Source organism: Acipenser ruthenus, chromosome 25 (genome assembly GCF_902713425.1).
Source record: "Acipenser ruthenus chromosome 25, fAciRut3.2 maternal haplotype, whole genome shotgun sequence".
Lineage (NCBI taxonomy): Eukaryota > Metazoa > Chordata > Actinopteri > Acipenseriformes > Acipenseridae > Acipenser > Acipenser ruthenus.
In genome coordinates this window covers 23,326,630-23,343,944 of record NC_081213.1, presented here as the reverse complement: position 1 = coordinate 23,343,944, position 17,315 = coordinate 23,326,630, and the positions used below count along the sequence as shown (strand labels likewise).

The following is a 17,315-nucleotide window of genomic DNA, read 5'->3' as shown; positions in this document are numbered from 1 at the left end:
GATCTGCTTTGGCGACAGCAAACAAAATACAATTCATAGAATATTTTAATTTCAGTGTTTTCTTTGTTTATGCGAAATGGCTGACTCTAAAAGTTGAAGTTTTGCATTTTGAAATGGTGGTCACCCTACTTGGAAACCATACGCCTCCTTATAAATATGGAACAAACAGGATGGTGAAGTCGCACACAAACCATTACTAAAAACTAACTAGTACAGATTATTTACTGTCAGCAGATCTGGCTCAAGCAATGCTCTTGATGTTGAAATGTTTAGATTTTTTTTTCTGAAAGTACATCCCTTGGAATCACACAGTTTATTTGTGGGAAATTGCAATTCTAAAACGATTTCATAACTTTACTAACAGCACTGACCTAATGCTGTTGACATTATGCTGCTTTTGTTTTGACCAATTCCACAAGGAGAGCCTCTCCCAAGCTACTGAACCGGACTACCAAACCAACCCCTAATGGCAACTCTGATCTTCCAACGTAAAGCTTCAGAGGAGAAAAACACACACACACACACACACACACAAGCTCAACCTACTTTTCCACCACCCTCATACAAATCTTAAAATGAGTGGGTCATCTTTGTCAAGAGCCACAAACTTTTTCAGCAGCTCAGCAGGTTATGGGGAGAGCGGTATTGCAACTGTACTGACATTTTGTACAGTATACTGTCCTGCAGCAAAATACTGCCCCCCAAAAAGGTTTGTTAAGTTATTCTAATTAGACTTTCCTTGGTTGCTTTGTGTCTCGGCTATAACTATTTGTTTGGTTCAGAACAATGTATTTGTGAAGGAAGGCTGGCTAACAACCTTGCAATATGTGTTGATATAATTTATAGTACAAAATGTCTCCTTTAATGTGCAATTTGTATTCAGCTAAGACAGAAGTACTGTATTGATTCTAGCATGTTAGGAGAGACTGCCTACACTACGAGGTGGATTGTTAAGTAAATAAGGTTTTGAGTTACATCAAGAACAACAAAAAAGTCTCATATTCAATTTTTGTTGGCAGCTGTGTTAGTTTAAGGCAGTCCCAAAGCTTGTGACTAATTCAATGCAATTTTCTATGTTAAATGATCGGCTCTGACGTGTTACCTTGTGACTGGTCTGTTGGGGTGCAGGATAAAGCCTGCCATCTGCAATATACTGCACAGAGTCAACAGATAATTGGGTCAGAGAAGAAACATTTGCATTCAACCTTTGAGGTCAAGAGTTAGCGAATGATCCCATTTATGTTGAAACTGGAACACATTCCAAGCTTTGAATTATTAATTTACAGGGGACTACATTTACTGACAGGGTCTGTAATGTGGAACTGATTTTATAAACAAGAGGCAACAGTTTCCAACAACTTCAAACTCAATTTTTAAGACAGACCACATCCAAAGGTTGTGATTCCCCCAGTGCTCACAAATGTAGGTTTTCTTTCACCACTTGAGAGTCTTGGCTTGAGGAGTGTCGGCTATATTTATAACAGTGCATTTCAGTAGAGGGTTTTAATATGTGTAATCGCCTCAAAGGAGATTTCATTTTAGGAGCAAAAAGCAATTACCATTTAATTTACAACTGGTTGACTTTCTCGGGTCTCCATTTATCAGGGATATGGGGTGCTGTCAGTCTGCTCAGCTATGTTTGCACAGTGCAGTGGTGTCAAAAACATGTTCCATTCTGAGCTCTTAATGCCACAGTGGTACTGTACCCTTCAAATGACCTTATGGAAGGTCTCCCACCAGACATTACATAACAAATGAAAAAAAAGCAAATGGATACATAATCCCAGATTAGTGAGTTTGTAACAGAGTACAGAGAGTATGTCAAACTGCAGGCTGTCTCTCTCACACACACAGTCTTTATCGGAGATGATTTTATTTGTCCCTAAGCTACATAATAAGCATACATTTTTCTATATTTTTAATAACAAACCTCTCTGCATTTTCCCAAATTAAGCTTTTTTTTATGATGGCTTTTTTACAAAAAGTGTTATTTTGCCTGTTGTAGATATGGAACATTATAATAGAAATAAGTTTTATATATTGAATCGTGAAACTAAAGCCAGCACTTTGAAAAAAAAAAACCCCTGCACTTTATCAACCTAAATAATAATCATCACCTTACATTCTTTTGTTATAGAATGGCTAGAGCTGTAAAAAAAGGCTTATTTCACAGCATTTCACAGTTTAAAAATAGGTATTTCAAGATATTTCACAATTAAACAGAATATTTATTAAAGAAGAAAAATATAGCGTTGTCATATTCAAAATCGATCGTTTTCTTTATACAACAAATGTTTCTTAATATTGAAATGCTTACCTGAAAACTGTAAATGCTAAAATGTAGAATATTTTCTTTTTTGTCCACCTCTTAAAGACATTCTATTTTCACCATCAGCGTATTATCAAACAAAATAAAAACATAAACAGAAGTAAAAATAACAACAAGCACGTGAAATACCCCTTTCTTGTACTGGACATCTTTAGCAGAAATATTTCCGGTCTTTGATGCAACTGGTGTCTTTTTCATTGAAGACATTTTCAAGAAGTCATGCAGCTCTATGCAGTGTGTTCAATTATTTACCAGAAGCAAACCGAACCAGTTGCCAGGTTCCTAAATGCAGTGTAACAGGTAGTGCACCAATAAGGCAAACGTTTGCTGTATTTATTTGTTAAAAAAACATGTCTAAGGGTCACTCTCATTGCCGCAAATTTCCCAAACCAGCTTCACAAATATCCCTCCAGAATAATTCACATACCTTGCATTCAATATTACCGGTATGTCATTTAATCATACATTTTGTTTAATAACTGGAGGAATCTGTTAACGCAGTCATTTCACATCCTGACAATGTATATGCTAGGTTACATTAATTCCCACCTTAATGCTCATTGAAATATTTAAATCTGAACAGCATTTACATAACAACATTCATCCTATTCAAAAAAGCACTACCAAGCAACTTCACGTTTGACCCAATTATAAGAGTGCTATTAACTTGAATATACCAGGACAGTTATCAATTTAATTAAAAAGGCTGCTTCCTTATCAAGACATGTGACCTGCTTTATAGGTCAGGAGGGACATTTGACAGGGTTTAGAGCCTATGTGCTTCACTCTTACTACAGTACACAGTGTGTATGTACAGTACTGTAAACTATCAATATTTACATAGGATAACATTTAACAGAATATTAACAGAATGTCTAAGGGAGATTCACTTTAAATAACAGGTCCCTATTGAAAAGAACAATATTATTTGGATTTAACTTAATGTTCTATGTCTGTGTTTTCCTGTGGGTGTGCAGTCTATTAATAATAGAAAACAGAGACCTCAAACTGCACATTTCACAATGCATGTGATTATCTGAATGCTGATATGTCACGTCAGCACTATGGGTATTATTGGTTCCCTTTTCACATTTGCATTATCGCCTGCTCTATGTGTGGAAAGCACAGCAGCTGCATTGGTTAGGTAAACAGATTCTAGTCCACTGTTGTATAATATTTATTCACTGTTAAGCAAGGCCACAAAGGGAAATGGATTATAAAATACAGAATCCACTGGAAAGCATGAAGAAAATGTAAATAAAAGATGCATACTGTACTGGCTCTTCTTCGGTCTTCTAGGTTCGAGATGCAGTCTGATATTGTGTGTGATATTTAATGAGCTAAGGATGTGAGAGCAAGTCAGAGCCTAAAGAAATGCATTAGTATTTGAAAGCACATTCAGTTACTATAGTAAAATCTATAATCCATACTACTATAATATTTTTGATTTGTAAAACAAGGAGCATCGCAAAATAAATAAGTACTCTTATAATATGTGTAGCCACTTAAAAATACATCTACTGTCAGTAATGCATTAAATCATTTAAAAGACTGTCATCTTTTTGTTGTAATTCCTCTGTAATAATACAGAAATAAAACTTCCTGTTGGTATGAATGTCTTTAGTTTTAATTTAATGGGAAGGACTGCTAGTTGACTGTAAGAGGGCTTTTTAACCAGTTCTTTTGATTCTTTTTTTTTTTTTTTTAATGAAGCCAAAAAATAATTTTAATGTCCAGCCGAATTCATGAACACAATTCTCTCTGACTGTAGCGCATTAAGAGCTGTCCTTGCTCATCCATTAAAACTGTAATGAAAGGGAAAAGCAAGTCTAATCCATCAAAAATGCCTTATCCATCAAAATGCACAACACTGTCCTGTGTATATTCATTTAGTAATGCCATTTGTTCTGGTGGCTTGTTGCTTTAATCTGAAAAGCAGCTCTTAAATCTGTGCAGATTTCACAGTCTCTAAGATAAGGCACAGACACAGCCCCACACCAGCACAAAGCACAAATATGCGGATTATGCATGCATTTTCAATGAACCTGACAAACACGAATACTGCATTGTACGATAGACATTATCTCACTGTACAATTGTAGTGGATATGTTACTTTTACATTCAACACGGTAACACTGTGAACCTCATCGCAATCAAATCCTTATAATGAGTAGTATATATAGAAGAATGGTGTCAGACTGCAGTAAAGCTCATATGATATGCCAATGTGGGTGTGGTATGAGACTGTACTTTCAAGTTTAACATAGAGAAAGACAGTTTTAAAATCAATATGAAAAAGATGCACATAACTATGAAGGTTGATTGTATTGATTGTCACAATGTTTCTTACAGTAAGGTGTTTTTTGGTAAGCACCGTGCAGTGAAAATGCAAGCAGCCTCTATAGCTTTGTTTGCATCCCCAGGGTGGGAATGGGCCCATTGTTGATTGGTCCCACTAGTATCATCTTTTCCTCTGGTGTATCAGTAAGGTCTATGAAGTAATGATCCTCATATAATGTATGAAGTAATACAACAACTATATTACTAGGTGAATCTCTAGTGCTTTTTCAGTTAATAGCATTCGATAAACAATTTATTTGTCTTCAATATGCTCAGAATGGTTAAAATAAGATAACACCAATCTCTTTAGATTGTTGTAATTATAATAATTGACATACCACTGTAAGAATATGTTCAGACATTACATTTAGAATTGTCTAGATTGCTAACATAATCAGTCTGTGACATTCAACTGGTAATTATTAGAGTATATTAGTCCCTCCAGGATTCCACGATCGCAGAAAAAATCACGGAATTTGCTCTCTCCCATGGAATTTTCAGTTTTTTGCAAAAAAAAAAGAAAACTCAAACATTTGCTCCCTACTAAGCGAAGCATTGTTCTTTTACTCCTATGTGAAAGGTCAGAGAAAAACAATTAGGCTTGTACTCCCCATGCTGCAGGTCCTGAAAGATGTCATTCTAATTATATATGGGAATACACACGTTTTTTCTACATGGTGTAGTAACATGAATGCTCAAAAAGGAAGGGGACGGTGAACTATATTAGATATGATTACTGATTACTTGGGATGACAACATTTTTTGTGAAAATCCTCTTTTTGTTTAAATTGGTACTTTCCCGTTTGTTTTGTGGTATGTGATGGTAGCACTTTCACATTGTGGTCTTGGTCAAAGAAACAAAAATGCTAGTTTATCAGCCAATCAGTGTCGCCTGTCACTGTTTCCAAACGCTTGTCACAGCTTCCAAACTATTTCTATGTGCTGTCTTGATGTGGATATGTTTTAAAATTACAACATTTTGGTGAACAACACATGTTTCTAAAAATACCCTGTTACATTTGTACAAAAATGCTCCAAGCCTAGTACACATTTGTAAAACAGTGCATTTGTAAAATGTACCAATGCTAATTTGAATCCCAGTGCACAACTACAATCTTATTCTGCTAGGCAAATGTTATTATTACTAATGTGATTAAATATAGTCATATGCTTTGGCCATAACTGTATTTAAATTGTTATGTGTTATGTATAGTGTTTTTTTTTTTTTTTAAGTGAACTCTCTGCTTAAAACACATCTTTTCACCCTAGCCCACCCCACTGCGTGCCCTAGCCCCTAACCCCCGGTCAGGACCCTGCTTGCTTGCCCAACCCTGCCCTAGCCTCTGTTCTCACAGTAGCACCACTCTCTACTTCCTCACCCTTGCCCAATAAACGTACCTTCTTCCTTCAGCCATTTCTTTTGATTGTACCGCTTAGTTTAATAATTATAAAGCGCCTTGGTCAAAGGCGCTATATAAATATAAATTAATTAATTAATTAATTAATTAAATATTGTATGTGTTTTTGATTTCCATAAAATATGGCAAACATGGTTGGTCTGTTTTTTTTTTCCATTTTAGTAATATGATTTAAAAAAAATAAGAATTTAACTGTTACTTACTTTTTCTTATTTATTTACACTCATTAACACTGTTTTTCATTAAAAAGTCATTGCCGCAGAATTTTGCAGAACACACTCTTTTCTTGTTGCAGATTTTAGGAAATTTTACTGTGGATTTCCATGGGGACTAGTATATGTGACAGCATACAGCATACACAATATGTTAGTGTTCCTTTTTGGCATAACACACAACAGGGCATCAAGGGAATCTAAATGTAATTTACTTGTTTGTGCACAACTAGACTGTGCATGATGACTGTATGCCACCAATCAGCAAATCCGTGGCTACTCAAGTACTGTATCCTTTGATTTGCTGTTTGGTGGCATAACACACTATAGGACATTAAGGGAGTATAAATGTAATGTTACCCGACTGTGAATGATGCATATTACTCTCACAAAGTAACCAGCAAGCCTTTGTCACTGTGCCCTTAAGATCCTTATAATAAAAACAGGTGTTATCCCAGTCCTGGTGTCTTTTGGGCACAGTAGTATTACACACCTGCTGGTGAAGCAATGACACACTGTAAGCACACATTGACCACTGGAGTACAGTGCCGTTGATGCCAAGGCTTATTAAAGTAGGTATTCAGTGCATATATTAGGAGCTCTATAGATACCAGTGTGAAGCAATATAAATTAAACATCACTTCTTTTATCATGAAGTGTGTACACCTTGTAATCATGAATTATGCAAACCTGAATTAGCCATTCTAAACAAAAGATAACAGCTGCAAAGGACACTAACAGAGAGCACCGTCACTGTAGAGAACGAAGAGATGAAAACCTGTGCTGCACGCTGGAAGAAAACTCAATTGATTTACATCTCTCATCATATCTATCTGTAGATGCATTCTGGTGCATATATTGAACTGAAAGGGGAGGGAACACTCTTAAATTCACAATAGATCAACCACTAAATGCATCAGTGGTACAGTGATTTGCTTTCCTATTACCAGAGTAACTTAGGTTCATGTGTGTCTGAGATTACTTAAATTAAATAACTGCCATTTATCCGCCACAAAGTATATTAATAAATACAAATCTGATGAATGATGCTGTACAGTATATTTTTTGTTCCTGCTTCTATGTTTTCTCATGCGCTCCGCGAGCATCTACTACTTTAACATCTTAGAGATGTCGTGGGAAGCCCTCTTTGTAAGATTTTGCACGGTCTGTTACGGAGTGTGCAGCCATTTGTAAAAGATCATGTTCTTGATGTTACCGTAGTTGAAGCTATACAAAGTGTTCCCTCAAATAATAGGATTTAGGTCTGGAGAGCGTGATTACCAGTTAATCCCCCAATGCTCCACTTCCTAGACTGTGGGGATCAACGTTACAAATTCAGCGTCAAACCCACCAACAAAAAAGTCCCTCAACTGGATAAAATATGTCACCATTTTATCTTACAGCGGTCAAACTAACACAGTCCTCACTCAAAACTTATAGTATGCTTGTCTAAACCATTATACATAGTCCTCCAATATAATCGTGTTGTGGCAAACAGCACTCAGGTATCAATCTCATGTTGCTTTACTCACTCTCATGCTGGTTAAAAAGCCCTGCTGCTCAATCCTGCTCAACTACATGCTAATTACACTAGGGGGAATACAAAGGCTAATTGAAGGTAGTGTTGTTTATTTACCTTGTTTTTTGAAGGGTATTTCTCTAAAATAAAAAAGGTCAAACTCATAAATGAATAATTTCCTATTTTATCTCACATCATCTAAATGTTGACAGGTGTAATCATACTGTGATCACGTTATCTCTAGACCATGAACGGAATGGAAATACAGTAATATACTTATGACTCACTGGTAGTAATTTAGGTTGGCTGTTTTTTTTCTTTAATGAATTAATAGCAGGTGGTAAAGGTGTTTATTGGGTTTAAAATGTGCTGTATGGACATATATACACCTTATATATATATATATATATATATATATATATATATATATATATATATATATATATATATATATAATAGATAGATAGATAGATATGGAAATCCATATAAATGAGTTCCTGTTATCCTCAACATATCATAATATCATTTCTTCACTGGCTACCAAATAGCAATGGCTGAATTATTTTACAGACCTTGTTAAATTAAAAGGACATTTATAGCAACCCCCCCCCCCCCCCCCCCTTGCTTTTCTCATTTGCATTGAAGCTAATAAAAAGAGGCTTAATACATTCTAGTTGTCAAGCCATATACATGGTAATGAGAGAGAAAAGTGCAATCATTTCATTTGTCAGGTGTGTCGCATTTTTGGTCCTTAGTCTCCTTTTATTAGGAATTGATGTCAGACCACTTCCTGCACCTGGATTATGAAATCCAGCACAAAGCGAAACCTAAAGTTCACATCCTACACAATTCATCCTGATGGAGCATCTAATAGATTATTGACAGATTGGCACTGCACAATACCAAGTGAGGGGGTATAACTACAGGATTAGAAGAATAGAACTATAGATAGAGCTTCATGAAATAACCTTAAATGTATTTGAACATTGTGATAATTTAGAAATTTGAGCTCTCCACAGCTAAAGTGCTGACAACTGGTGAATAAGTGAAGGTGCATCTTTGGTTTCCCTGTTTCACGTATTTGTTAATAGAAAAATACATATTTATAAAGGAGACGGAAAATTGGCAAGTATTGGTGAAAAATGTCCTTGACACCACGCTTGCTTTTTTTAAAGAACCTCTAACGATGTTAGCATTTTACACATAACATTAAAGTATAGATCTAGTTGAAGAGAAAATCTAGGTTTTGGATGGGATAGCAGTTCTGTTCCGTTTCTGAAACAGCACTGTTAAATCCTGATTGCTTACAGAAAAGCAATAAAACAAATTGCATTGCAAGAAATATAATCATATACCATCTGTCTAAGCCTGGAGTACTCAAAAACACACAATCAAATGATTTGTAGGCATACTTTGATAAACATTTAACCCTGACCGCTATTAAATGTAGCAGTCATGTGTTCAACTCTATTACCTCCCTTTCATTGTTTGAATCGGTCATTTTCCTGCTGTCATATTTATTACACATGTTATATTAGGTGTTAAGGACTACATCATTATTAGGATATATCCAATTGATACAGAATGTTTAGCCATATTAGACACAATCAAGTGTATAGATCAGGGGTGGACAGAGCCTTTCTGCTCCTGGTCTTTGTTCCAACCCTGCCCTAGATTGTTTAATTGAACCAAGTAAACCCCCATCCAGACCCTGAATTAAGTAATTATATCAGGAGTCGAATGGCCCTCTAGGACCGTGATTGGACACCAAATGTACAGTAGTGTATACAGTATAATATTGGAATTTGTAACTAAAACAAAAGCAGATTATCACCTATAGGCATATTGTCAATTATATATTGTCCTAATACAGTATCTATGGAGCCCACAGTAGGTAAGTAGGACTGGACATCAACAGCTACATTGACATAGCTAATACACTTAAGAAGAATCCGACCAGACTTGCCTACTTCACCTAAGCTGTACCGCTAAACAGTTCAGACATGTCTGTCACTGTATATAAAGTAACTACTATATTTAGACCTTTAACAACATGTATATTGGATTTGACCTGAACTGAGTCAAAAAAGCAATAGTAAAGCTATTTCTGTGGTGCCTACTGTCTGTCGTATCTCTGCTCTTATTGACTGCCATCTTTGCCAGCCATCTTAGGCGATAGAAAGCATGGTATGATTTGGAGGCAATATATACTACATCCAACATGTTCTTTAGGGGTCTACTGATGGTTTATTTCAGCAGTAAACAGTATATTGAATAAACACGATAGACACCGATATAAAACATAGTATATACAGGATTATTAGAATGATACATGCCTGATTATGGTACACTGAAGGGGATGTAAATGTATGCAGTTCTATATATGCAGGGTGTGGGTATGTGTACATAGCTATTTTCCATAAGGACAAGCCCAGAGTACGTTTCTTCTCTATCATGAATCTATTCAATCTATTCATCGCTCGCACCTTACACCGAGGTATTATACACCATGGTTGACAGTACAGTATATGATTTTCTCAATCAAAATTAAACCATCTTTTTTATTTCCCTTTATTTAACACTGTAAGAAAATTGTGAGCCGCCTCACAAGAAGCTGCTCTCTCAAACGAATAGTCAGACTTGTCAAAATGATCTAAAATGTGATTCCTCTGAAACACCAACACACACACACAAAAAAATCTATATTGTATCTGGGATTTTTTATCTTTAAAATGTTATGAACAATCACTGGTCATTACATGACCTGAACAGCCAAGATGTGTTCACCGTGATTAGATTATAGCTCAGCAGGGCAGATGTGAGGTGTAATATTTTTGATCACTTGAATGATTTTGCCCAGATTGCCCATAACACTATTAAAACGTATTAAGGACGTCTCAAAGTGTTTAGCATAGGATGTTATCAGATCATGTTATCAATGACAGGTAGAGTGTACCACACTGTATTAAATTACATTCACTATGATACAAATCAGAATGATACACCCATTAGCAAAAATGGGTCTTATGCAATGAGCCTCGTCATGACTATGCATAACCGAAAAAGCATCATCATCTCAATGGGTTAAATAGAACAGTGCACGCTTTTTTATTGTGTTGAAATAACCTTATATGGTGGTCAAATTGTGTTTATTTTAGCATGTGCTTAGTTATATACTTGGTCACCATCTGTGACCAGGCTGTTCTGAATGCATGCAGTTCAATGATCTTTTAAAAGAGGGCCTACAAAAAATGACACAGAGAAGTAATTTGCATACATTACAAAATCACTTTAATGATTTCCGCACCTTTAAATATATCATGTAAAGACGTCGTTTACAGAACCATGAGCAATTTTGCAAACCTTTTTTTTTCAGACCGACTATATTACAATAGGCGCTGGATTCGATGTAGTGCCACCTTATGGAACGTTTGCACAGCGCAGAGGTGAATGAATGTGCATTACAATAAAGCCGCACATAGGGCTTTCATTTTATTTTAAGATTATTTCGGCTGAACAAAAATACGCTGCAGACAGCAACTTCTCTCGAATGACTCGTTTGATTTCTCAGACATATGATTAATGTTGGATAATATAAGCTTCTTTCCCCCCTTCACAATATTATGTTTAAATGCGCAATATGGCGATTTTAGATTTGGAAAAGGCCACCTCGTGCCCCAAAAAGCCAAATAAGAATATACAATATATACTCTGTATGACCACAATTGCGCATTTTGTTTACAGGTACAAGTAACTTAACGTGTCAAACTGGAGCTTGTTTTCACCTTGTAAATTAATTATGCCTAGGAATAATCACCTTCGTTGATTGCCTTTATTTCAAATGGCAAAGGAAAGTTCAATTGAAAAAAAATCATTTCGTTACAATATGTTGTTGCTGTTACTGTTTTTTTGTTTTTATTTGTTCTTGATATGGTTTGTAGGTAGCCGTGCAGTGTATTTGAATTCCACATTTTAAATCACACGGCTTTGATAATGACTACGGCCATGACACTGCTTTATGCTGGCTTAATTCTTACATCAGCTGTTTAATGAAAGCGAACTACACCAGAGAGTTTATTGACAGCACCACAGCTAAATATTTCTGATAAACAACAGGAATTTATAAACGTTTTTTGTGTGTTTGTTTGTTTTGTTTTGCTTGCTTTACCTGAGTACACACTCCTGTTCTGGCAGATAAGAGATAACTAACCCCTTTGTGACACAAAAACACTTCTGTTCCATCGGTCTTCTTATGCTGGTGTGCGTGTTACCTGCAGGTTACTCCTCTTAAAATGATTGTATTTGTCATTTTACTAGTTACGTTGTGTTTGGGTGTTTTACGTTGCTATTCAATTGTTAAATTAAAATGCATGCGAAAATGTTTGTCAACCTCTGATCTTTTAATATCATGAACAGGGGTTGTTTCATCCACTGTATGTTTTGAATTAAAACATGTTTCGGGTTTTGTTACAAATGGGGCTGGGGGATAATGTTTATTGTGGATTATTATTATTATTATTATTATTATTATTATTATTATTATTATTATTATTATTATTATTATTATTATTGACTGTTGAATGCATTTAAACGATTCCCCGAACAGTAGCTGAATGCACTTGTCTTTTGTATGCGGAAAGGTGTGTTTACCCTTTACTAAAACTCCCCTTACCTTTTGCTGCCTCCTCGCCATGTCTGTTGGCTGTTTTGCATTGAAAGGATAGGCAATGCATCTCATCACAAAGACGTACAGCTGCAGCTTCTTCTTTCGTTCCTCCTCCTCTTTCTGCAATTTCTCCATCTCTTCCTTCTCCTTCTCGCTGACCACTGACGGACTGGGGCTGGACGGCCGGACACTGCTGCTCCGGCTGCTGGGCTGCAGCCCGCCGGAGCTCTCGCTGGTCCGGCTCGGGGAAAGGCGAGCTCCGGCCTGAGGTGCCATCACCTCTTTGCTTTCTTCTTCCACGACATCCTCAGATTCCTCTTCGCTGGACGATGGATCCAACATTTTGCTTTACTGTAGTAGCTGGCGAGCCAAAATAAAACGAGAAATCGCACAGAAACAGATGGAACTGGTGTTATTAACAGAGATGGCAGACAATAGAAGTAGCGATGCAACAGCCCATGAAAGTCCAATGACAGTGTTTCAATTACTGTAACGCAAAAGCAAAAACAAATCCTGCTATTGAAAGCCAAGCCCAAGTAGCTCAATTCAGCTGCAGAAATGCTACAAGGATGCGATTTAACAGGACGCCTGGTGTTGAAAGCGGCCGGTGTAGCTGTTTGCACGTACAGGCAAGGCAACCTCCCCCAACCGAAAGCGATTGCTGCTGCTCCTGCTTACGTGTGTTCTGTATTTTAACTCTCCACTCACCGTCAGAGATCTGAAAAGCAGAAGGTATTATGGAAGGGGAGGGATGCTGGATGAGTAAAAGATTTTCAGGATCGAGGCTCATCCATTGACTAGCTCTGCTTCCTGCTGGGATCTGTCAGTTCAAAGCAGTCGATAGCCACTTACTGCTCTGTGATTCATTTGCTGTGCTGCGCGTTTGAAATGTGGGACATGGGAGCTGACCACAGTGCTGGAACACAAATTCAGATTCCAAAAGGCTATTGAATCGGGGCAGGGCTAATCGTTACATGTCATTGTCAATAATACGTCATTAAAAAAACAGAACAATTAGACAGCAAACGTCTGTTCTAAGGGGACACCTGCAACATTTCAGTATTTGCTTTTGCAATATATATCCTATAAGCTCCAGGTTTCAGAAGAATTTAAAATGACAATGCTGTCTTGCTAGTATTGGCGTTATTGGGACTGTATAATACAGTTACTTGGCACTGTTCGTATTGTAATTTAAATTATTTGGCAAGTTTTTGAGCTTTTGAAATAATAATAATAATAATAATAATAATAATAATAATAATAATAATAATAATAATAATAATAATAATAATAATAAACGGTTTCATTAAAATGAGTATAAGATAGTTTGTCTTCCAGACCCAGTTAGATGGGACAGTCTTACTTTGGCAGTATTAATATGTTGGCCACTCAATCACATTCCATTTTTCAATAATTCTTACAGTTTTAGTATATTGGCAAATTTTATCAGGGGCTTGTGTATGTGTTTTATTAATTGCATTGGATAATAAACATTCACAGTAAAACACTTATATACAATAGATATAAGTGCAAATACAATCACATCAAATATTTATTTTATACTGGTGGAACTGGTTTACATCAGCCAGCAAGGACAATTGCAGATATATCCTCCCACTGTCCTACACAGCTTGAAGCAGCTGGTGTACAGTGGGTTTCTGTTCAGCATAGCAGCAGAGCATACATATTAAACCAATTTAAAATGGCTAGAGCATAGCACTTTATACATAGGAATAGGGATATGAGGGCTTATGCAGATTAACAAAGAACAGTTGAGCCACAGAAAATGGCAGGATTTAGACATTAAGGGAGAAGGAGAATAGAGGAACCAGACAGGATGAGACTCGGGATGGTGGGTAAGGAGGGTTATGGGGGCGGGTGTGGAACATGAGAGTACAGTTACAAAACACCATACATAAAATCATTTGTTCTGTATTGAGATTTAGTGGCAAATTATTCCAGATGGATGTTAGCTTTCAAAATAATGATCTTTCAGAAAAATTAAAAGTCGGTGGTTTTTATATTGAGGAGTAGGGTTTTGTGTTCATTTGATTTGGTAATAGAGTTTGAGAAATATGAGCAGAAACAATCTGCTTCCAGGACCTAGGACCTGAAATGAAACAAACCTGAGTCCAAATGAAGGTTTGTAGGTTTGGTTGTGAGTCTTGCTATTGTTTTTTTGTAAGATGAGAAGAAAGAGAATGATGTTGGCTTTGTACATAACATAGTGTAATGAGTTAATAATACTTACATTAGCATAAGACACATACTTGTCTCTCCACTACAGAGCTTGCTTTTTAAGAGATAAGTGGCATCTTTGAATCATATGAGGTTTGCGTCCATCCCTTGACTTTCCATTCAGTTCAATGGGCTGAGATGCCAATTCATTACAATAGTCGTTTATTTGTGTTTAGTGTGAAGTGGTAGATCCGGTGAGTATTAGATGCAAGGTCAGCAGGGTTGAGAGAGACTGAGAATGTAGATTGCAATGTCATCAGTAAGAAGACTTTTAGTGCTTGAGCATCCCAGAGAAAGATCATGTATATAGAACAGCAATGGTAGAGGACTGGGGACCTCCAATGACTCCTGTTGCGCATGGTGCTGGGTACAGATGAGATGCTATACAGTGTGAAAGGAAAACAGCTCGGCCAGCTTTTCTATCATTTACAGCTGCATGGATGTATTCAATGAAGAACTGAAGCTGTTGATCAATTTGCTCTGAAGCCAGATTGGTTAGGTAACAAGAACTACATTTGTTGTATTCCAGGTATTCCTGCAGTTAGCTGATAAGTAATTTTGGGGAGGCTGAATGTAACTAGAGCAACCAGTAGGAGATCCAGGTTTGAACATGAATGTTATACAGTTGTTTTGAATGAAAATGGGGAGATGGAATCGAGAATGCAGAGGTTCATGAGATGTTGGAGGTTTAATATGAGTTACTGAAGATGTGTTTCAAAGAATAACAGAGACAAGAAATGGGTCTACATTTTTTATTTATTAAGAAATTGAATTCGACACGTGTACTAACAGAAAAACAGGTAGAATACTCTCTTGGCCTTGATTCTCTTTCCCTGGAAGTCATGGTCTATTATTCTCTTCATTGCTGAGATTGACTGGTTCGATGACAGGATAAGATTTAGTACAGGTGAGTACAGTACAGAATTTATAATAAAGTCAGATGATTGCACTTCATTAAAGGCAAGGCTCATCTCGGAGACTCACAAACAAGCTTTCATGTTTAGAAAATTTGGAGATTTAAAATCACACCCAATAAGATGCAAACACTGGATAATTACAATGAATCTGATGCAAACACTGTAGAATCTGAGTAATGGTTCTTGATATCCTTAAATAGAGCGAAGACAACCGTACACAACAAGCATTACAGGCAAGCCCGCAAGCGCCCGGCCAGTCTACAGGGGCCGCTGGTGTGGGGTGAGCCAAGGACACCCCGGACAGCGCTCAGGCAATTGTGCGCCGCCCCCTGGGAGCTCCCGTCCATGGCTGACTCGAACCGGCGATGTCCAGGCTATAGGATGAATCCTGCACTCCATGCAGAGCGCCTTTACCACTCGGGAGCCAACTGAGTCTCTTTTTAATGTTTTTTTTTTTTAATCCGATCTCATGAGGATGGCTGCAAGCAAACTGAAACTCAAGTGCCGGTGCTAAATATCACTCTAAAAATATTATCAAAACTCAATCAGTAAGGAAATGCTCATGTCAAAGGTATAATTGATCTGCCAGTTTTCAAACAGCAAGTGGGAACTGCTTAATTTAATTGAGAAAGCTACAGCTTTCAACAGTCACTTTGTAATCCATTCATTGGCCATATGATTTAGAACTTTCTTTTACATTCTTATAAATTGGGGTTCTGGTATTGATGGTCACACCGTTCATGTTTTTCAGTATCATTTAGTAAAGTGTTTCACAATGATCCATTTTGCGAGCCTTTTGAGTGAATGGTTTTGTGATGTGCATTTATAACTTAACCATAACCCCTCTTAATAATCAATTATGCAGTGATACTGTATGAATTCATCCTCGTGGAGTGATGCACATGCAAACCGAGATGATCATGTTAATACATGTCAGTACCATGAAAAAGCTGGTCATCATCTATAGTAGGTTTATATACTGTAAAAGGAAGGTTGTATGTGGGTACAGTAAGTGATGTTTCGCAGGCTAGCGGCTAATCCAAACTGACACCTACAAAAAACACAGCCCAGTGCTTCAAGTATTGCTCATCCTTATTAGACAGCTTTTTGGGTCTTCCAGTCCCGGGTTTGTCAATTACAGATGTTGATTATGCTTTGTTAATTATAGCTTTTTTATAAATAAAAGTATAACATTATAAAATTTACTCTTATAGGCATCCTTATTCACGTTTTTTGTAATTGTTCTTATTTGAAATCGTTCTTATCCATTTATCGTACTTACTGCAGGCTCTTAATGGACTTTGCTCAGTTTAACTGCTCTTAGTCGAACTCGCTCTTAAATGTAATTATTTACTCTATTCTTTATTTTGCTCTTATTTGAATTTGATCTTATTTTCTACTGATTTTATTGTACTTTATAACTGCTCCTATCTGTAATGTGATATTCTATAATGTGATATTTTGTAACAACTGTAAGTCGCCCTGGATAAGGGCGTCTGCTAAGAAATAAACTTGGCATACTGTAAAGTACTTATAACACGTATTTTCCTAACATTAGTACCTTGAACTTAATTCAAAACACGTGATTTTCTCTGAGCTGGAGAGTTTACAGAGAAACGAAACTCAGCATTCACTCTTGCAAAATAGTCTCTGTCTTACTGTACAAACAGCACGT

The 17,315-nt window shown here is 36.7% G+C and overlaps 1 protein-coding gene across 20 annotated transcripts in view; it reads right to left on the bottom strand.

Annotated features, from left to right (window-relative positions):
* The window catches only part of LOC117413889 (calcium-dependent secretion activator 1), a 103,595-nt gene extending 90,279 nt beyond the window's left edge, over nucleotides 1-13,316 (bottom strand). For 3 of the 20 annotated variants that reach the window (XM_058999680.1, XM_058999681.1, XM_058999696.1), the window contains exon 1: nucleotides 12,492-13,302. In XM_058999680.1, the coding sequence (XP_058855663.1) occupies nucleotides 12,492-12,827 (336 nt within the window). In that variant the 5' untranslated portion in view covers nucleotides 12,828-13,302. Of the gene's footprint in view, nucleotides 1-12,491 lie in introns of all 20 variants that reach the window. The other 17 variants (XM_058999695.1, XM_058999697.1, XM_058999686.1 and 14 more) reach the window with 12 other exon arrangements.
* Between the last annotated feature and the right edge of the window lie 3,999 nt (nucleotides 13,317-17,315).